This window comes from Oncorhynchus gorbuscha, unplaced genomic scaffold (genome assembly GCF_021184085.1).
Source record: "Oncorhynchus gorbuscha isolate QuinsamMale2020 ecotype Even-year unplaced genomic scaffold, OgorEven_v1.0 Un_scaffold_1424, whole genome shotgun sequence".
In the NCBI taxonomy this organism is placed as follows: Eukaryota; Metazoa; Chordata; class Actinopteri; order Salmoniformes; family Salmonidae; genus Oncorhynchus; species Oncorhynchus gorbuscha.
The window spans coordinates 91528-112975 of record NW_025746207.1 but is presented as its reverse complement, the minus strand read 5'-3'; the positions used below and the strand labels follow the sequence as shown (position 1 = coordinate 112975).

The window sequence follows — 21448 nt, the reverse complement described above, 5'->3', positions numbered from 1 at the left end:
CATGACCCTACCCGGAGTTACACACACACACCTGGGTGTCCGTTAGCCCGGTATACCATGACCCTACCCGGAGTTACACACACACACACACCTGGGTGTCCGTTAGCCAGGTATACCATGACCCTACCCGGAGTTACACACACACACCTGGGTGTCCGTTAGCCCGGTACACCATTACCCTACCCGGAGTTACACACACACACCTGGGTGTCCGTTAGCCCGGTATACCATGACCCTACCCGGAGTTACACACACACACCTGGGTGTCCGTTAGCCAGGTATACCATGACCCTACCCGGAGTTACACACACACACCTGGGTGTCCGTTAGCCCGGTACACCATTACCCTACCCGGAGTTACACACACACACCTGCGTGTCCGTTAGCCAGGTATACCATGACCCTACCCGGAGTTACACACACACACCTGGGTGTCCGTTAGCCAGGTATACCATGACCCTACCCGGAGTTACACACACACACCTGGGTGTCCGTTAGCCAGGTATACCATGACCCTACCCGGAGTTACACACACACCTGGGTGTCCGTTAGCCAGGTATACCATGACCCTACCCGGAGTTACACACACACACCTGGGTGTCCGTTAGCCCGGTATACCATGACCCTACCCGGAGTTACACACACACACACTGGGTGTCCGTTAGCCCGTATACCATGACCCTACCCGGAGTTACACACACACACACCTGGGTGTCCGTTAGCCAGGTATACCATGACCCTACCCGGAGTTACACACACACACCTGGGTGTCCGTTAGCCCGGTATACCATGACCCTACCCGGAGTTACACACACACACCTGGGTGTCCGTTAGCCCGGTATACCATGACCCTACCCGGAGTTACACACACACACACTGGGTGTCCGTTAGCCCGGTATACCATGACCCTACCCGGAGTTACACACACACACACACTGGGTGTCCGTTAGCCCGGTATACCATGACCCTACCCGGAGTTACACACACACACCTGGGTGTCCGTTAGCCCGGTATACCATGACCCTACCCGGAGTTACACACACACACCTGGGTGTCCGTTAGCCCGGTATACCATGACCCTACCCGGAGTTACACACACACACCTGGGTGTCCGTTAGCCCGGTATACCATGACCCTACCCGGAGTTACACACACACACCTGGGTGTCCGTTAGCCCGGTATACCATGACCCTACCCGGAGTTACACACACACCTGGGTGTCCGTTAGCCCGGTATACCATGACCCTACCCGGAGTTACACACACACACCTGGGTGTCCGTTAGCCCGGTATACCATGACCCTACCCGAGTTACACACACACACACCTGGGTGTCCGTTAGCCCGGTATACCATGACCCTACCCGGAGTTACACACACACACCTGGGTGTCCGTTAGCCCGGTATACCATGACCCTACCCGGAGTTACACACACACCTGGGTGTCCGTTAGCCCGGTATACCATGACCCTACCCGGAGTTACACACACACACACACCTGGGTGTCCGTTAGCCCGGTATACCATGACCCTACCCGGAGTTACACACACACACCTGGGTGTCCGTTAGCCCGGTATACCATGACCCTACCCGGAGTTACACACACACACCTGGGTGTCCGTTAGCCCGGTATACCATGACCCTACCCGGAGTTACACACACACACACACACACCTGGGTGTCCGTTAGCCCGGTATACCATGACCCTACCCGGAGTTACACACACACACCTGGGTGTCCGTTAGCCCGGTATACCATGACCCTACCCGGAGTTACACACACACACCTGGGTGTCCGTTAGCCCGGTACACCATGACCCTACCCGGAGTTACACACACCTGGGTGTCCGTTAGCCCGGTATACCATGACCCTACCCGGAGTTACACACACACACACACCTGGGTGTCCGTTAGCCCGGTATACCATGACCCTACCCGGAGTTACACACACACACACACACACACCTGGGTGTCCGTTAGCCCGGTATACCATGACCCTACCCGGAGTTACACACACACACACCTGGGTGTCCGTTAGCCCGGTATACCATGACCCTACCCGGAGTTACACACACACACACCTGGGTGTCCGTTAGCCCGGTATACCATGACCCTACCCGGAGTTACACACACACACCTGGGTGTCCGTTAGCCCGGTATACCATGACCCTACCCGGAGTTACACACACACACCTGGGTGTCCGTTAGCCCGTATACCATGACCCTACCCGGAGTTACACACACACACACTGGGTGTCCGTTAGCCCGGTATACCATGACCCTACCCGGAGTTACACACACACACACCTGGGTGTCCGTTAGCCCGGTATACCATGACCCTACCCGGAGTTACACACACACACCTGGGTGTCCGTTAGCCCGGTATACCATGACCCTACCCGGAGTTACACACACACACCTGGGTGTCCGTTAGCCCGGTATACCATGACCCTACCCGGAGTTACACACACACACCTGGGTGTCCGTTAGCCCGGTATACCATGACCCTACCCGGAGTTACACACACACACACCTGGGTGTCCGTTAGCCCGGTATACCATGACCCTACCCGGAGTTACACACACACATGACCCTACACACTGGGTGTCCGTTAGCCCGGTATACCATGACCCTACCCGGAGTTACACACACACACACTGGGTGTCCGTTAGCCCGGTATACCATGACCCTACCCGGAGTTACACACACACACACTGGGTGTCCGTTAGCCCGGTATACCATGACCCTACCCGGAGTTACACACACACACCTGGGTGTCCGTTAGCCCGGTATACCATGACCCTACCCGGAGTTACACACACACACTGGGTGTCCGTTAGCCCGGTATACCATGACCCTACCCGGAGTTACACACACACACACCTGGGTGTCCGTTAGCCCGGTATACCATGACCCTACCCGGAGTTACACACACACACCTGGGTGTCCGTTAGCCCGGTATACCATGACCCTACCCGGAGTTACACACACACACCTGGGTGTCCGTTAGCCCGGTATACCATGACCCTACCCGGAGTTACACACACACACCTGGGTGTCCGTTAGCCCGGTATACCATGACCCTACCCGGAGTTACACACACACACACACCTGGGTGTCCGTTAGCCCGGTATACCATGACCCTACCCGGAGTTACACACACACACACACCTGGGTGTCCGTTAGCCCGGTATACCATGACCCTACCCGGAGTTACACACACACACCTGGGTGTCCGTTAGCCCGGTATACCATGACCCTACCCGGAGTTACACACACACACCTGGGTGTCCGTTAGCCCGGTATACCATGACCCTACCCGGAGTTACACACACACACACCTGGGTGTCCGTTAGCCCGTATACCATGACCCTACCCGAGTTACACACACACACCTGGGTGTCCGTTAGCCCGGTATGACCCTACCCGGAGTTACACACACACACTGGGTGTCCGTTAGCCCGGTATACCATGACCCTACCCGGAGTTACACACACACACACACACCTGGGTGTCCGTTAGCCCGGTATACCATGACCCTACCCGGAGTTACACACACACACCTGGGTGTCCGTTAGCCCGGTATACCATGACCCTACCCGGAGTTACACACACACACCTGGGTGTCCGTTAGCCCGGTATACCATGACCCTACCCGGAGTTACACACACACACCTGGGTGTCCGTTAGCCCGGTATACCATGACCCTACCCGGAGTTACACACACACACACTGGGTGTCCGTTAGCCCGGTATACCATGACCCTACCCGGAGTTACACACACACACACCTGGGTGTCCGTTAGCCCGGTATACCATGACCCTACCCGGAGTTACACACACACACACTGGGTGTCCGTTAGCCCGGTATACCATGACCCTACCCGGAGTTACACACACACACACCTGGGTGTCCGTTAGCCCGGTATACCATGACCCTACCCGGAGTTACACACACACACCTGGGTGTCCGTTAGCCCGGTATACCATGACCCTACCCGGAGTTACACACACACACACCTGGGTGTCCGTTAGCCCGGTATACCATGACCCTACCCGGAGTTACACACACACACACCTGGGTGTCCGTTAGCCCGGTATACCATGACCCTACCCGGAGTTACACACACACACACCTGGGTGTCCGTTAGCCCGGTATACCATGATCCTACCCGGAGTTACACACACACACACACCTGGGTGTCCGTTAGCCCGGTATACCATGACCCTACCCGGAGTTACACACACACACCTGGGTGTCCGTTAGCCCGGTATACCATGACCCTACCCGGAGTTACACACACACACCTGGGTGTCCGTTAGCCCGGTATACCATGACCCTACCCGGAGTTACACACACACACCTGGGTGTCCGTTAGCCCGGTATACCATGACCCTACCCGGAGTTACACACACACACACACCTGGGTGTCCGTTAGCCCGGTATACCATGACCCTACCCGGAGTTACACACACACACCTGGGTGTCCGTTAGCCCGGTATACCATGACCCTACCCGGAGTTACACACACACACACCTGGGTGTCCGTTAGCCCGGTATACCATGACCCTACCCGGAGTTACACACACACACACTGGGTGTCCGTTAGCCCGGTATACCATGACCCTACCCGGAGTTACACACACACACACCACCCTGGGTGTCCGTTAGCCCGGTATACCATGACCCTACCCGGAGTTACACACACACACCTGGGTGTCCGTTAGCCCGGTATACCATGACCCTACCCGGAGTTACACACACACCTGGGTGTCCGTTAGCCCGGTATACCATGACCCTACCCGGTTAGTTACACACCCTACACACACACACACCTGGGTGTCCGTTAGCCCGGTATACCATGACCCTACCCGGAGTTACACACACACACCTGGGTGTCCGTTAGCCCGGTATACCATGACCCTACCCGGAGTTACACACACACCACCTGGGTGTCCGTTAGCCCGGTATACCATGACCCTACCCGGAGTTACACACACACACCTGGGTGTCCGTTAGCCCGGTATACCATGACCCTACCCGGAGTTACACACACACACACTGGGTGTCCGTTAGCCCGTATACCATGACCCTACCCGGAGTTACACACACACACACCTGGGTGTCCGTTAGCCCGGTATACCATGACCCTACCCGGAGTTACACACACACACACACCTGGGTGTCCGTTAGCCCGTATACCATGACCCTACCCGGAGTTACACACACACACACTGGGTGTCCGTTAGCCCGGTATACCATGACCCTACCCGGAGTTACACACACACACACACCTGGGTGTCCGTTAGCCCGGTATACCATGACCCTACCCGGAGTTACACACACACACACACACCTGGGTGTCCGTTAGCCCGGTATACCATGACCCTACCCGGAGTTACACACACACACACACCTGGGTGTCCGTTAGCCCGGTATACCATGACCCTACCCGGAGTTACACACACACACCTGGGTGTCCGTTAGCCCGGTATACCATGACCCTACCCGGAGTTACACACACACACCTGGGTGTCCGTTAGCCCGGTATACCATGACCCTACCCGGAGTTACACACACACACCTGGGTGTCCGTTAGCCCGGTATACCATGACCCTACCCGGAGTTACACACACACACCTGGGTGTCCGTTAGCCCGGTATACCATGACCCTACCCGGAGTTACACACACACACACCTGGGTGTCCGTTAGCCCGGTATACCATGACCCTACCCGGAGTTACACACACACACACACCTGGGTGTCCGTTAGCCCGGTATACCATGACCCTACCCGGAGTTACACACACACACACCTGGGTGTCCGTTAGCCCGGTATACCATGACCCTACCCGGAGTTACACACACACACACACACACACACCTGGGTGTCCGTTACCACACACCCTACACACCACACCACACACACACCTGGGTGTCCGTTAGCCCGGTATACCATGACCCTACCCGGAGTTACACACACACACACACCTGGGTGTCCGTTAGCCCGGTATACCATGACCCTACCCGGAGTTACACACACACACACTGGGTGTCCGTTAGCCCGGTATACCATGACCCTACCCGGAGTTACACACACACACCACACCTGGGTGTCCGTTAGCCCGGTATACCATGACCCTACCCGGAGTTACACACACACACACCTGGGTGTCCGTTAGCCCGGTATACCATGACCCTACCCGGAGTTACACACACACACACTGGGTGTCCGTTAGCCCGGTATACCATGACCCTACCCGGAGTTACACACACACACCTGGGTGTCCGTTAGCCCGGTATACCATGACCCTACCCGGAGTTACACACACACACACTGGGTGTCCGTTAGCCCGGTATACCATGACCCTACCCGGAGTTACACACACACCTGGGTGTCCGTTAGCCCGGTATACCATGACCCTACCCGGAGTTACACACACACACACCTGGGTGTCCGTTAGCCCGGTATACCATGACCCTACCCGGAGTTACACACACACACACACCTGGGTGTCCGTTAGCCCGGTATACCATGACCCTACCCGGAGTTACACACACACACACACACACACACACCTGGGTGTCCGTTAGCCCGGTATACCATGACCCTACCCGGAGTTACACACACACACACACACCTGGGTGTCCGTTAGCCCGGTATACCATGACCCTACCCGGAGTTACACACACACACCTGGGTGTCCGTTAGCCCGGTATACCATGACCCTACCCGGAGTTACACACACACACACCTGGGTGTCCGTTAGCCCGGTATACCATGACCCTACCCGGAGTTACACACACACACCTGGGTGTCCGTTAGCCCGGTATACCATGACCCTACCCGGAGTTACACACACACACACCTGGGTGTCCGTTAGCCCGGTATACCATGACCCTACCCGGAGTTACACACACACACACCTGGGTGTCCGTTAGCCCGGTATACCATGACCCTACCCGGAGTTACACACACACACCTGGGTGTCCGTTAGCCCGGTATACCATGACCCTACCCGGAGTTACACACACACTGGGTGTCCGTTAGCCCGGTATACCATGACCCTACCCGGAGTTACACACACACACACCTGGGTGTCCGTTAGCCCGGTATACCATGACCCTACCCGGAGTTACACACACACACACACACACCTGGGTGTCCGTTAGCCCGGTATACCATGACCCTACCCGGAGTTACACACACACACACCTGGGTGTCCGTTAGCCCGGTATACCATGACCCTACCCGGAGTTACACACACACACACTGGGTGTCCGTTAGCCCGGTATACCATGACCCTACCCGGAGTTACACACACACCTGGGTGTCCGTTAGCCCGGTATACCATGACCCTACCCGGAGTTACACACACACACCTGGGTGTCCGTTAGCCCGGTATACCATGACCCTACCCGGAGTTACACACACACACCTGGGTGTCCGTTAGCCCGGTATACCATGACCCTACCCGAGTTACACACACACACACTGGGTGTCCGTTAGCCCGGTATACCATGACCCTACCCGGAGTTACACACACACACACTGGGTGTCCGTTAGCCCGGTATACCATGACCCTACCCGGAGTTACACACACACACACTGGGTGTCCGTTAGCCCGGTATACCATGACCCTACCCGGAGTTACACACACACACCTGGGTGTCCGTTAGCCCGGTATACCATGACCCTACCCGGAGTTACACACACACACCTGGGTGTCCGTTAGCCCGGTATACCATGACCCTACCCGGAGTTACACACACACACACTGGGTGTCCGTTAGCCCGGTATACCATGACCCTACCCGGAGTTACACACACACACACACTGGGTGTCCGTTAGCCCGGTATACCATGACCCTACCCGGAGTTACACACACACACACCTGGGTGTCCGTTAGCCCGGTATACCATGACCCTACCCGGAGTTACACACACACACACCTGGGTGTCCGTTAGCCCGGTATACCATGACCCTACCCGGAGTTACACACACACACACTGGGTGTCCGTTAGCCCGGTATACCATGACCCTACCCGGAGTTACACACACACACACTGGGTGTCCGTTAGCCCGGTATACCATGACCCTACCCGGAGTTACACACACACACACTGGGTGTCCGTTAGCCCGGTATACCATGACCCTACCCGGAGTTACACACACACACCTGGGTGTCCGTTAGCCCGGTATACCATGACCCTACCCGGAGTTACACACACACCTGGGTGTCCGTTAGCCCGGTATACCATGACCCTACCCGGAGTTACACACACACACCTGGGTGTCCGTTAGCCCGGTATACCATGACCCTACCCGGAGTTACACACACACACACACCTGGGTGTCCGTTAGCCCGGTATACCATGACCCTACCCGGAGTTACACACACACACACCTGGGTGTCCGTTAGCCCGGTATACCATGACCCTACCCGGAGTTACACACACACACACCTGGGTGTCCGTTAGCCCGGTATACCATGACCCTACCCGGAGTTACACACACACACCTGGGTGTCCGTTAGCCCGGTATACCATGACCCTACCCGGAGTTACACACACACACCTGGGTGTCCGTTAGCCCGGTATACCATGACCCTACCCGGAGTTACACACACACACCTGGGTGTCCGTTAGCCCGGTATACCATGACCCTACCCGGAGTTACACACACACACACACCACACCTGGGTGTCCGTTAGCCCGGTATACCATGACCCTACCCGGAGTTACACACACACACACACACACCTGGGTGTCCGTTAGCCCGGTATACCATGACCCTACCCGGAGTTACACACACACACACTGGGTGTCCGTTAGCCCGGTATACCATGACCCTACCCGGAGTTACACACACACACCTGGGTGTCCGTTAGCCCGGTATACCATGACCCTACCCGGAGTTACACACACACACCTGGGTGTCCGTTAGCCCGGTATACCATGACCCTACCCGGAGTTACACACACACACCTGGGTGTCCGTTAGCCCGGTATACCATGACCCTACCCGGAGTTACACACACACACCTGGGTGTCCGTTAGCCCGGTATACCATGACCCTACCCGGAGTTACACACACACACACTGGGTGTCCGTTAGCCCGGTATACCATGACCCTACCCGGAGTTACACACACACACACCTGGGTGTCCGTTAGCCCGGTATACCATGACCCTACCCGGAGTTACACACACACACCTGGGTGTCCGTTAGCCCGGTATACCATGACCCTACCCGGAGTTACACACACACACCTGGGTGTCCGTTAGCCCGGTATACCATGACCCTACCCGGAGTTACACACACACACCTGGGTGTCCGTTAGCCCGGTATACCATGACCCTACCCGGAGTTACACACACACACCCTGGGTGTCCGTTAGCCCGGTATACCATGACCCTACCCGGAGTTACACCATGACCCTACCCGGACACACACACCTGGGTGTCCGTTAGCCCGGTATACCATGACCCTACCCGGAGTTACACACACACACCTGGGTGTCCGTTAGCCCGGTATACCATGACCCTACCCGGAGTTACACACACACACCTGGGTGTCCGTTAGCCCGGTATACCATGACCCTACCCGGAGTTACACACACACACCTGGGTGTCCGTTAGCCCGGTATACCATGACCCTACCCGGAGTTACACACACACACACCTGGGTGTCCGTTAGCCCGGTATACCATGACCCTACCCGGAGTTACACACACACACCTGGGTGTCCGTTAGCCCGGTATACCATGACCCTACCCGGAGTTACACACACACACCTGGGTGTCCGTTAGCCCGGTATACCATGACCCTACCCGGAGTTACACACACACACCTGGGTGTCCGTTAGCCCGGTATACCATGACCCTACCCGGAGTTACACACACACACCTGGGTGTCCGTTAGCCCGGTATACCATGACCCTACCCGGAGTTACACACACACACCTGGGTGTCCGTTAGCCCGGTATACCATGACCCTACCCGGAGTTACACACACACACCTGGGTGTCCGTTAGCCCGGTATACCATGACCCTACCCGGAGTTACACACACACACACCTGGGTGTCCGTTAGCCCGGTATACCATGACCCTACCCGGAGTTACACACACACACCCTGGGTGTCCGTTAGCCCGAATACCATGACCCTACCCGGAGTTACACACACACACCTGGGTGTCCGTTAGCCCGGTATACCATGACCCTACCCGGAGTTACACACACACACCTGGGTGTCCGTTAGCCCGGTATGACCCTATTACCCTACACACACACCTGGGTGTCCGTTAGTTACCACCCTACCCGGAGTTACACACACACACACACCTGGGTGTCCGTTAGCCCGATATACCATGACCCTACCCGGAGTTACACACACACACACTGGGTGTCCGTTAGCCCGGTATACCATGACCCTACCCGGAGTTACACACACACACACCTGGGTGTCCGTTAGCCCGGTATACCATGACCCTACCCGGAGTTACACACACACACCTGGGTGTCCGTTAGCCCGGTATACCATGACCCTACCCGGAGTCCGTTACACCCTACCCGGAGTTACACACACACACCTGGGTGTCCGTTAGCCCGGTATACCATGACCCTACCCGGAGTTACACACACACACCTGGGTGTCCGTTAGCCCGGTATACCATGACCCTACCCGGAGTTACACACACACACCTGGGTGTCCGTTAGCCCCTGGTATACCATGACCCTACCCGGAGTTACACACACACACACCTGGGTGTCCGTTAGCCCGGTATACCATGACCCTACCCGGAGTTACACACACACACCTGGGTGTCCGTTAGCCCGGTATACCATGACCCTACCCGGAGTTACACACACACACCTGGGTGTCCGTTAGCCCGGTATACCATGACCCTACCCGGAGTTACACACACACACACCTGGGTGTCCGTTAGTCCGGTATACCATGACCCTACCCGGAGTTACACACACACACCTGGGTGTCCGTTAGCCCGGTATACCATGACCCTACCCGGAGTTACACACACACACACCTGGGTGTCCGTTAGCCCGGTATACCATGACCCTACCCGGAGTTACACACACACACCTGGGTGTCCGTTAGCCCGGTATACCATGACCCTACCCGGAGTTACACACACACACCTGGGTGTCCGTTAGCCCGGTATACCATGACCCTACCCGGAGTTACACACACACACACCTGGGTGTCCGTTAGTCCGGTATACCATGACCCTACCCGGAGTTACACACACACACCTGGGTGTCCGTTAGCCCGGTATACCATGACCCTACCCGGAGTTACACACACACACACCTGGGTGTCCGTTAGCCCGGTATACCATGACCCTACCCGGAGTTACACACACACACACACCTGGGTGTCCGTTAGTCTGGTATACCATGACCCTACCCGGAGTTACACACACACACACACACCTGGCTGTCCGTTAGTCCGGTATACCATGACCCTACCCGGAGTTACACACACACACACACCTGGGTGTCCGTTAGCCAGGTATACCATGACCCTACCCGGAGTTACACACACACACACACCTGGGTGTCCGTTAGCCCGGTATACCATGACCCTACCCGGAGTTACAAACACACACCTGGGTGTCCGTTAGCCCGGTATACCATGACCCTACCCGGTATATCTGGATTTTTGGGGAAGACAAGTCCTTTAGCGAAATAATGCTTTTTAGTCTATTGATGGAAATACCATACGATGGAAATATATTTGACCGGTCAGGCTTATCGGTATGTAGGTTACTTTGCATAATTTTGTGGAATTAGATTGGTGCGTGTGTACAGTATATTCCCTGGACCTCCTCCTCCTCCTCTCCCTGGACCTCCTCCTCCTCCTCTCCCTCCTCTCCCTGGACCACCTCCTCCTCCTCTCCCTGGACCACCTCCTCCTCCTCTCCCTGGACCACCACCTCCTCCTCTCCCTCCTCTCCCTGGACCACCTCCTCCTCCTCTCCCTGGACCTCCTCCTCCTCTCCCTGGACCTCCTCCTCCTCTCCCTGGACCACCACCTCCTCCTCTCCCTGGACCACCACCTCCTCCTCTCCCTGGACCACCACCTCCTCCTCTCCCTGGACCACCACCTCCTCCTCTCCCTGGACCACCACCACCTCCCTCCTCTCCCTGGACCACCTCCTCCTCCTCTCCCTGGACCTCCTCCTCCTCTCCCCTGGACCTCCTCCTCCTCTCCCTGGACCTCCTCCTCCTCTCCCTGGACCACCTCCTCCTCCTCCCCTGGACCACCACCTCCTCCTCTCCCTGGACCACCACCTCCTCCTCTCCTGGACCTCCTCCTCCTCCTGGACCTCCTCCTCCTCTCCCTGGACCTCCTCCTCCTCTCCCTGGACCACCACCTCCTCCTCTCCCTGGACCACCACCTCCTCCTCTCCCTGGACCACCACCTCCTCCTCTCCCTGGACCACCACCTCCTCCTCTCCCTGGACCACCTCCTCCCTCCTCTCTCCCTGGACCACCTCCTCCTCTCCCTGGACCTCCTCCTCCTCTCCCTGGACCACCTCCTCCTCCTCTCCCTGGACCACCTCCTCCTCCTCTCCCTGGACCACCTCCTCCTCCTCTCCCTGGACCACCTCCTCCTCTCCCTGGACCACCTCCTCCTCCTCTCCCTGGACCACCTCCTCCTCCTCTCCCTGGACCACCTCCTCCTCCTCTCCCTGGACCACCTCCTCCTCTCCCTGGACCTCCTCCTCCTCTCCCTGGACCTCCTCCTCCCTCCCTGGACCTCCTCCTCCTCCCCTGGACCACCCTCCTCCTCTCCCTGGACCACCTCCTCCTCCTCCCCTGGACCACCTCCTCCTCCTCTCCCTGGACCACCTCCTCCTCTCCCTGGACCACCTCCTCCTCCTCCCCTGGACCACCTCCTCCTCTCCCTGGACCACCTCCTCCTCTCCCTGGACCACCTCCTCCTCCTCTCCTGGACCACCTCCTCCCCTGGACCTCCTCCTCCTCCCTGGACCACCTCCTCCTCCCCTGGACCACCTCCTCCTCCTCTCCTGGACCACCTCCTCCTCCTCTCCCTGGACCACCACCTCCTCCTCTCCCTGGACCACCTCCTCCTCCTCTCCCTGGACCTCCTCCTCCTCCCCCTGGACCTCCTCCTCTCCCTGGACCTCCTCCTCTCCCTGGACCTCCTCCTCCTCCTCCTCCCTGGACCACCTCCTCCTCCTCCCCTGGACCACCTCCTCCTCCTCTCCCTGGACCACCTCCTCCTCCTCCCTGGACCTCCTCCCCCCCTCCCCTGGACCTCCTCCTCCTCTCCCTGGACCTCCTCCTCCTCCCTGGACCTCCTCCTCCTCCTCTCCCTGGACCTCCTCCTCCTCTCCCTGGACCACCTCCTCCTCCTCTCCCTGGACCACCACCTCCTCTCCCTGGACCTCCTCCCTCCCTGGACCACCACCTCCTCCTCTCCCTGGACCACCTCCCCTCTCCCTGGACCTCCTCCTCTCCCTGGACCCTTCCTGGACCACCACCTCCTCCTCTCCCTGGACCACCTCCTCCTCTCCCTGGACCACCTCCTCCTCCTCCTCCCCCTGGACCTCCTCCTCCTCCCCCTGGACCTCCTCCTCCCCTGGACCTCCTCCTCCTCCTCTCCCTGGACCTCCTCCTCCTCCTCTCCCTGGACCTCCTCCTCTTCCCCTGGACCTCCTCCTCCTCTCCCTGGACCTCCTCCTCCTCCCTGTTACCTCCTCCCCCTCCTCTTCCTGGACCACCTCCCCTCCTCCCTGTTACCTCCTCCCCTCCTCTTCCTGGACTCTCCAGTCCTCTCCCTGGACCACTTCCTCCTCTTGGCTCTGCCAGTCCGGTCTCCCTGTTAGGTCTCAGCAGCTTGGGGCTCTGCCAGTCCGGTAGCCTGTTAGGTCTCAGCAGCTCCTCCTCTCCCTGGACCAGTCCGGTTCTCCCTGGACCACCTCCTCCTCCTCTCCCAGGACCTCCTCCTCCTCCTCTCCCTGGACTTAGTCTCCTCCTCCTCTCCTCAGCCAGCTCCTCTCTGCCAGTCCGGTGGCCTGTTAGGTCCTTCAGCAGCCACCTCTGCCAGTCCGGTAGTCTGTTCAGCCTGTTAGGTTTCAGCAGCTTGGGGCTCTGCCAGTCCGGTAGCCTGTTAGGTCTCAGCAGCTTGGGGCTCTGCCAGTCCGGTAGCCTGTTAGGTTTCAGCAGCTTGGGGCTCTGCCAGTCCGGTAGCCTGTTAGGTCTCAGCAGCTTGGGGCTCTGCCAGTCCGGTAGCCTGTTAGGTTTCAGCAGCTTGGGGCTCTGCCAGTCCGGTAGCCTGTTAGGTTTCAGCAGCTTGGGGCTCTGCCAGTCCGGTAGTCTGTTCAGCCTGTTAGGTCTCAGCAGCTTGGGGCTCTGCCAGTCCGGTAGCCTGTTAGGTTTCAGCAGCTTGGGGCTCTGCCAGTCCGGTAGTCTGTTCAGCCTGTTAGGTCTCAGCAGCTTGGGGCTCTGCCAGTCCGGTAGCCTGTTAGGTCTCAGCAGCTTGGGGCTCTGCCAGTCCGGTAGCCTGTTAGGTTTCAGCAGCTTGGGGCTCTGCCAGTCCGGTAGCCTGTTAGGTTTCAGCAGCTTGGGGCTCTGCCAGTCCGGTAGTCTGTTCAGCCTGTTAGGTTTCAGCAGCTTGGGGCTCTGCCAGTCCGGTAGTCTGTTAGGTTTCAGCAGCTTGGGGCTCTGCCAGTCCGGTAGTCTGTTCAGCCTGTTAGGTTTCAGCAGCTTGGGGCTCTGCCAGTCCGGTAGCCTGTTAGGTTTCAGCAGCTTGGGGCTCTGCCAGTCCGGTAGCCTGTTAGGTTTCAGCAGCTTGGGGCTCTGCCAGTCCGGTAGCCTGTTAGGTTTCAGCAGCTTGGGGCTCTGCCAGTCCGGTAGCCTGTTAGGTTTCAGCAGCTTGGGGCTCTGCCAGTCCGGTAGCCTGTTAGGTTTCAGCAGCTTGGGGCTCTGCCAGTCCGGTAGCCTGTTAGGTTTCAGCAGCTTGGGGCTCTGCCAGTCCGGTAGCCTGTTCACCCTGTTGGGTTTCAGCAGCTTGGGGCTCTGCCAGTCCGGTAGTCTGTTCAGCCTGTTAGGTTTCAGCAGCTTGGGGCTCTGCTCTATTGACTGGAGGATGTAATGTCTAGTATACTGCCATCTATTGACTGGAGGCTGTAATGTCTAGTATACTGTCATCTATTGACTGGGGCTGTAATGTCTAGTATACTGCCATCTATTGACTGGAGGCTGTAATGTCTAGTATACTGCCATCTATTGACTGGAGGCTGTAATGTCTAGTATACTGCCATCTATTGACTGGAGGCTGTAATGTCTAGTATACTGTCATCTATTGACTGGAGGCTGTAATGTCTAGTATACTGCCATCTATTGACTGGAGGCTGTAATGTCTAGTATCCTGTCATCTATTGACTGGAGGCTGTAATGTCTAGTATACTGTCATCTATTGACTGGAGGCTGTAATGTCTAGTATACTGCCATCTATTGACTGGAGGCTGTAATGTCTAGTATACTGCCATCTATTGACTGGAGGCTGTAATGTCTAGTATCCTGTCATCTATTGACTGGAGGATGTAATGTCTAGTATACTGCCATCTACTGACCAGAGGGGGAAATATAACATCACTTTAAATGCTTCACAAACAACCCTATCTGGAAAACAAGTGTTACTGTACACACACACACACACACACACACACACACTGGTGTGGACATGTATAGATATGGAACGTGAACTGTTTTGGTGCTTGAATTGAAAGAACTACTGCCTGCACCCATTAGATAATATCTAACTTCTCTCTCCTACCAGGTTTGAGTTAATGTGTTGGCAGTACAACCCATTAGATAATATCTAACTTCTCTCTCTCCTACCAGGTTTGAGTTAATGTGTTGGCAGTACAACCCATTAGATAATATCTAACTTCTCTCTCTCTCCTACCAGGTTTGAGTTAATGTGTTGGCAGTACAACCCATTAGATAATATCTAACTTCTCTCTCTCTCTCTCTCCTACCAGGTTTGAGTTAATGTGTTGGCAGTACAACCCATTAGATAATATCTAACTTCTCTCTCTCTCTCTCTCCTACCAGGTTTGAGTTATTGTGTTGGCAGTACAACCCATTAGATAATATCTAACTTCTCTCTCTCTCTCCTACCAGGTTTGAGTTAATGTGTTGGCAGTACAACCCATTAGATAATATCTAACTTCTCTCTCTCTCCTACCAGGTTTGAGTTATTGTGTTGGCAGTACAACCCATTAGATAATATCTAACTTCTCTCTCTCTCTCTCTCTCTCTTTGAGTTAATCTCTTTGTGTTGGCTACAACCCATTAGATAATATCTAACTCTCTCTCTCTCTCTCTCCTACCAGGTTTGAGTTAATGTGTTTGTGTTGGCAGTACAACCCATTAGATAATATCTAACTTCTCTCTCTCTCTCTCCTACCAGGTTTGAGTTAATGTGTTGGCAGTACAACCCATTAGATAATATCTAACTTCTCTCTCTCTCTCTCTCTCCTACCAGGTTTGAGTTAATGTGTTGGCAGTACAACCCATTAGATAATATCTAACTTCTCTCTCTCTCTCTCTCTCTCTCTCCTACCAGGTTTGAGTTAATGCGTTTGTGTTGGCAGTACAACCCTAAGATGCGCCCGTCGTTTCTGGAGATCATTAACAGCATCAAGGAGGAGCTGGAGCCACCGTTCAGAGAGATGAGTTTCTTTTACAGCGAAGAGAACAAGCTTCCAGACACAGAGGAGTTAGACATGGAGGTAGAGAACATGAAGAATGTTCCTTTAGGCCCAGCTGCCTCTTCACGGCCCCCCATCCCCTGCCCCCCCACCAGCTCCGGGTCCGTCCTGCCCAACCAGCCCCCTCCTCCCCCCTCCCAACAGACATCAGACTCCACGGCCCCCGACGGTCCATTAACGCTGGGCTCCACCCCCCCTTCAGCCCCGTCCTCTGGGCAGGTTCAGCCCCAGGCTCCCTCGTCCCCCTGCTCCCCAGCCCTCGGGGCCACCAGCCAGGCCTGCTGCTCCCGAGTGGCCCCTGGCCCCTCCTCAGCCCAGAGCTCAGGGGCTTCAGGACAGGTGGAGTCCAACGGCCCCGAGGCGGTCGCCCAGGTCCTGCTGCGACCAGCCTTCAATAACTCACCGCCCTACGCACACATGAACGGAGTGAGGAAGAAGGAACGTGCCATGCCCCTCCCACAGTCCTCGGCCTGCTGATCCTAGTGGACCTCTCTCCATCATGCCCCTCCCACAGTCCTCGGCCTGCTGATCCTAGTGGACCTCCATCATGCCCCTCCCACAGTCCTCGGCCTGCTGATCCTAGTGGACCTCTCTCCATCATGCCCCTCCCACAGTCCTCGGCCTGCTGATCCTAGTGGACCTCTCTCCATCATGCCCCTCCCACAGTCCTCGGCCTGCTGATCCTAGTGGACCTCTCTCCATCATGCCCCTCCCACAGTCCTCGGCCTGCTGATCCTAGTGGACCTCTCTCCATCCCTCATCCCTCTTTTCTAAAGAGCTTGGTGGACTCCTCTGTGGTGGGACTCCTCTGTGGTGGGACTCCTCTGTGGTGGGACTCCTCTGTGGTGGGACTCCTCTGTGGTGGGACTCCTCTGTGGTGGGACTCCTCTGTGGTGGGACTCTCTGTGGTGGGACTCTGTGGTGGGACTCTGTGGTGGGACTCCTCTGTGGTGGGACTCCTACTTTTTCATTCTGTTATTGTATTGACATTTCTATCAACTGCCTGATATAAAGCACCTCCTGCTGAGGCCTGCTGGGAGGACCCTGAACCACAACCGGAACAACGGTGTTTTTTACATATATTCCTTTAGGCCCAGCTACCTTTATATATAAAACGCAAGTCCGTTGTTCAGGAAGGTTTCTGCTACCAGTCAAAAGTTTGGACACACCTACTCATTCAAGGGTTTTTCTTAATGTTTACTATTTTCTACATTGTAGAATAATAGTGAAGACATCAAAACCAAAAAAAAGCCAAAAAAGTGTTAAGCAAATCAAAATATATTTGAGATTCTGCATGATTAGCCACCCTTTGCCTTGATGACAGCTTTGCACTCTTGGCATTCTCTCAACCAGCTTCATAAGGAATGCTTTTCCAACAGTCTTGGAAGGAGTTCCCACATATGCTGAGCACTTGTTGGCTGCTTTTCCTTCACTCTGTGGTCCAACTCATCCCAAACCATCTCAGTTGGTTTGAGGTCGGGTGATTGTGGAGGCCAGGTCATCTGATGCAGCACTCCATCACTCTCCTTGGTCAAATAGCCCTTACACAGCCTGGAGGTGTGTTGGGTCATTGTCCTGTTGAAAAACAAATGATAGTCCCACTAAGCGCAAACCAGATGGGATGATGTATCGCTGCAGAATACATCACACCACCTCCTCCATGCTTCACGGTAGGAACCACACACCATCACACCACCTCCTCCTCCATGCTTCACGGTGGGAACCACACATGCGGAGATCATCCGTTCATCTACTCTGCATCGCACTGTTGGAACCAAAAATCTCAAATTTGGACTCATCAGACCAAAGGACAGATTTCCACTGGTCTAATGTCCATTGGTCGTGTTTCTTTGCCCAAGCAAGTCTCTTCTTCCTATTGGTGTCCTTTTGTAGTGGTTTCAGCAATTCGACCATGAAGTCCTGATTCACAGTCTCCTCTAAACAGTTGATGTTGAGATGTGTCTGTTAGTGAGGCTGGTAACTCTAATGAACTTATCCTCTGCAGCTGAGGTAACTCTGGGTCTTCCTTTCCTGTGGCGGTCCTCATGATAACCAAATTCATCTTAGCGCTTGATGGTTTTTGTGACTGCACTTGAAGAAACTTTCAAAGTTTTGAAATGTTCCATATTGACTGACCTTCATGTCTTATGTAATGATGGACTGTCGTTTCTCTTTGCTTATTTGAGCTGTTCTTGCCATAATATGGACTTGGTCTTTTACCAAATAGGGCTATCTTCTGTATACCATCCCTAACTCGTCACAACACAACTGATTGGCTCAAACACACAACTGATTGGCTCAAACACACAACTGATTGGCTCAAACACACAACTGATTGGCTCAAACACACAACTGATTGGATCAAATGCATTAAGAAGGAAATTCCACAAAAATAACTTTTAACAAGGCACACCTGTTAATTGAAATGCATTCCAGGTGATTACCTCATGAAGCTGGTTGAGAGAATGCAAAACTGTCATCAAGGCAAAAGGGTGGCTATTTGAAGAATCTCAAAATGAATATATATTTTGAACTCTTTCTCTTTTTTTGGGTTACGACATGATTCCATAGTTTAGATTTCTTCACTATTATAATACAATGTAGAAAATAGTAAAAATAAAGAAAAACCCTGGAATGAGTAGGTGTTCTAAACTTTATACAGGTACTGAGATAGTACACTATATATACAGTGTTTTTTCTATTTGTTTTTCTAAATATCCCCAAATGGAGACAGCCTTTCAGTGTGATGGTTTGTTGGTTGGTTGGCTCACTGTGTAATATTGGGGGGCGTTATTATTATTGTGAGGTAAATCTTGTCTGGAAGCCACGTCAACGGTCAAAGCGCTGTCTGTCTCTGTGTCTGTGTTGTATATCAGTGGATGGACAGACATGATCCTCTCTGTTGGACTGGGACAAGATGGTCTCCACTGATGATGAGTTGTCTGGTGTGAACTACGTCTTCTCCCTTTATCTTGTCTGTGATTGACAGGAATCATTCTGACACTAGTGTAAACTACGTCTTCTCCCTTTATCTTGTCTGTGATTGACAGGAATCATTCTGACACTAGTGTAAACTACGTCTTCTCCCTTTTGTCTTGTCTGTGATTGACAGGAATCATTCTGACACTAGTGTAAACTACGTCTTCTCCCTTTGTCTTGTCTGTGATTGACAGGAATCATTCTGACACTAGTGTAAACTACGTCTTCTCCCTTTGTCTTGTATGTGATTGACAGGAATCATTCTGACACTAGTGTAAACTACGTCTTCTCCCTTTATCTTGTCTGTGATTGACAGGAATCATTCTGACACTAGTGTAAACTACGTCTTCTCCCTTTGTCTTGTCTGTGATTGACAGGAATCATTCTGACACTAGTGTAAACTACGTCTTCTCCCTTTGTCTTGTATGTGATTGACAGGAATCATTCTGACACTAGTGTAAACTACGTCTTCTCCCTTTGTCTTGTCTGTGATTGACAGGAATCATTCTGACACTAGTGTAAACTACGTCTTCTCCCTTTGTCTTGTATGTGATTGACAGGAATCATTCTGACACTAGTGTAAACTACGTCTTCTCCCTTTGTCTTGTCTGTGATTGACAGGAATCATTCTGACACTAGTGTAAACTACGTCTTCTCCCTTTGTCTTGTCTGTGATTGACAGGAATCATTCTGACACTAGTGTAAACTACGTCTTCTCCCTTTGTCTTGTCTGTGATTGACAGGAATCATTCTGACACTAGTGTAAACTACGTCTTCTCCCTTTGTCTTGTATGTGATTGACAGGAATCATTCTGACACTAGTGTAAACTACGTCTTCTCCCTTTGTCTTGTCTGTGATTGACAGGAATCATTCTGACACTAGTGTAAACTACGTCTTCTCCCTTTGTCTTGTATGTGATTGACAGGAATCATTCTGACACTAGTGTAAACTACGTCTTCTCCCTTTATCTTGTATGTGATTGACAGGAATCATTCTGACACGAGTGTAAACTACGTCTTCTCCCTTTGTCTTGTATGTGATTGACAGGAATCATTCTGACACTAGTGTAAACTACGTCTTCTCCCTTTATCTTGTCTGTGATTGACAGGAATCATTCTGACACTAGTGTAAACTTCTTGTCGTCTCCCTTTGTCTTGTATGTGATTGACAGGAATCATTCTGACACTAGTGTAAACTACGTCTTCTCCCTTTATCTTGTCTGTGATTGACAGGAATCATTCTGACACTAGTGTAAACTTCTTGTCGTCTCCCTTTGTCTTGTATGTGATTGACAGGAATCATTCTGACACTAGTGTAAACTTCTTGTCGTCTCCTAGGCCTACAAGACATGACTAAATTATTTAGTATCTTAAAGGATTGTGATCAATGGGAGTTGTTTTATCCAGTCCTTCAGTTCCCTTCTTAGTTCCTCTGACCGGATGTATGGCTCCATATGCTTAGTTCCTCTGATCGGATGTATGGCTCCATATGCTTAGTTCCTCTGACCGGATGTATGGCTCCATATGCTTAGTTCCTCTGACCGGATGTATGGCTCCATATGCTTAGTTCCTCTGACCGGATGTATGGCTCCATATGCTTAGTTCCTCTGACCGGATGTATGGCTCCATATGCTTAGTTCCTCTGACCGGATGTATGGCTCCATATGCTTAGTTCCTCTGATCGGATGTATGGCTCCATATGCT

At 54.1% G+C, this 21448-nt stretch overlaps 1 protein-coding gene across 1 annotated transcript in view; it reads left to right on the top strand.

Annotated features, from left to right (window-relative positions):
• Positions 1-18020, top strand: part of LOC124022786 (insulin-like growth factor 1 receptor) — a 29814-nt gene extending 11794 nt beyond the window's left edge. The window contains exon 5 of the mRNA XM_046337471.1: positions 16621-18020. Within this exon, the coding sequence (XP_046193427.1) occupies positions 16621-17242 (622 nt within the window). The 3' untranslated portion in view covers positions 17243-18020. The remainder of the gene's footprint in view (positions 1-16620) is intronic.
• The last annotated feature ends 3428 nt before the right edge of the window (positions 18021-21448 follow it).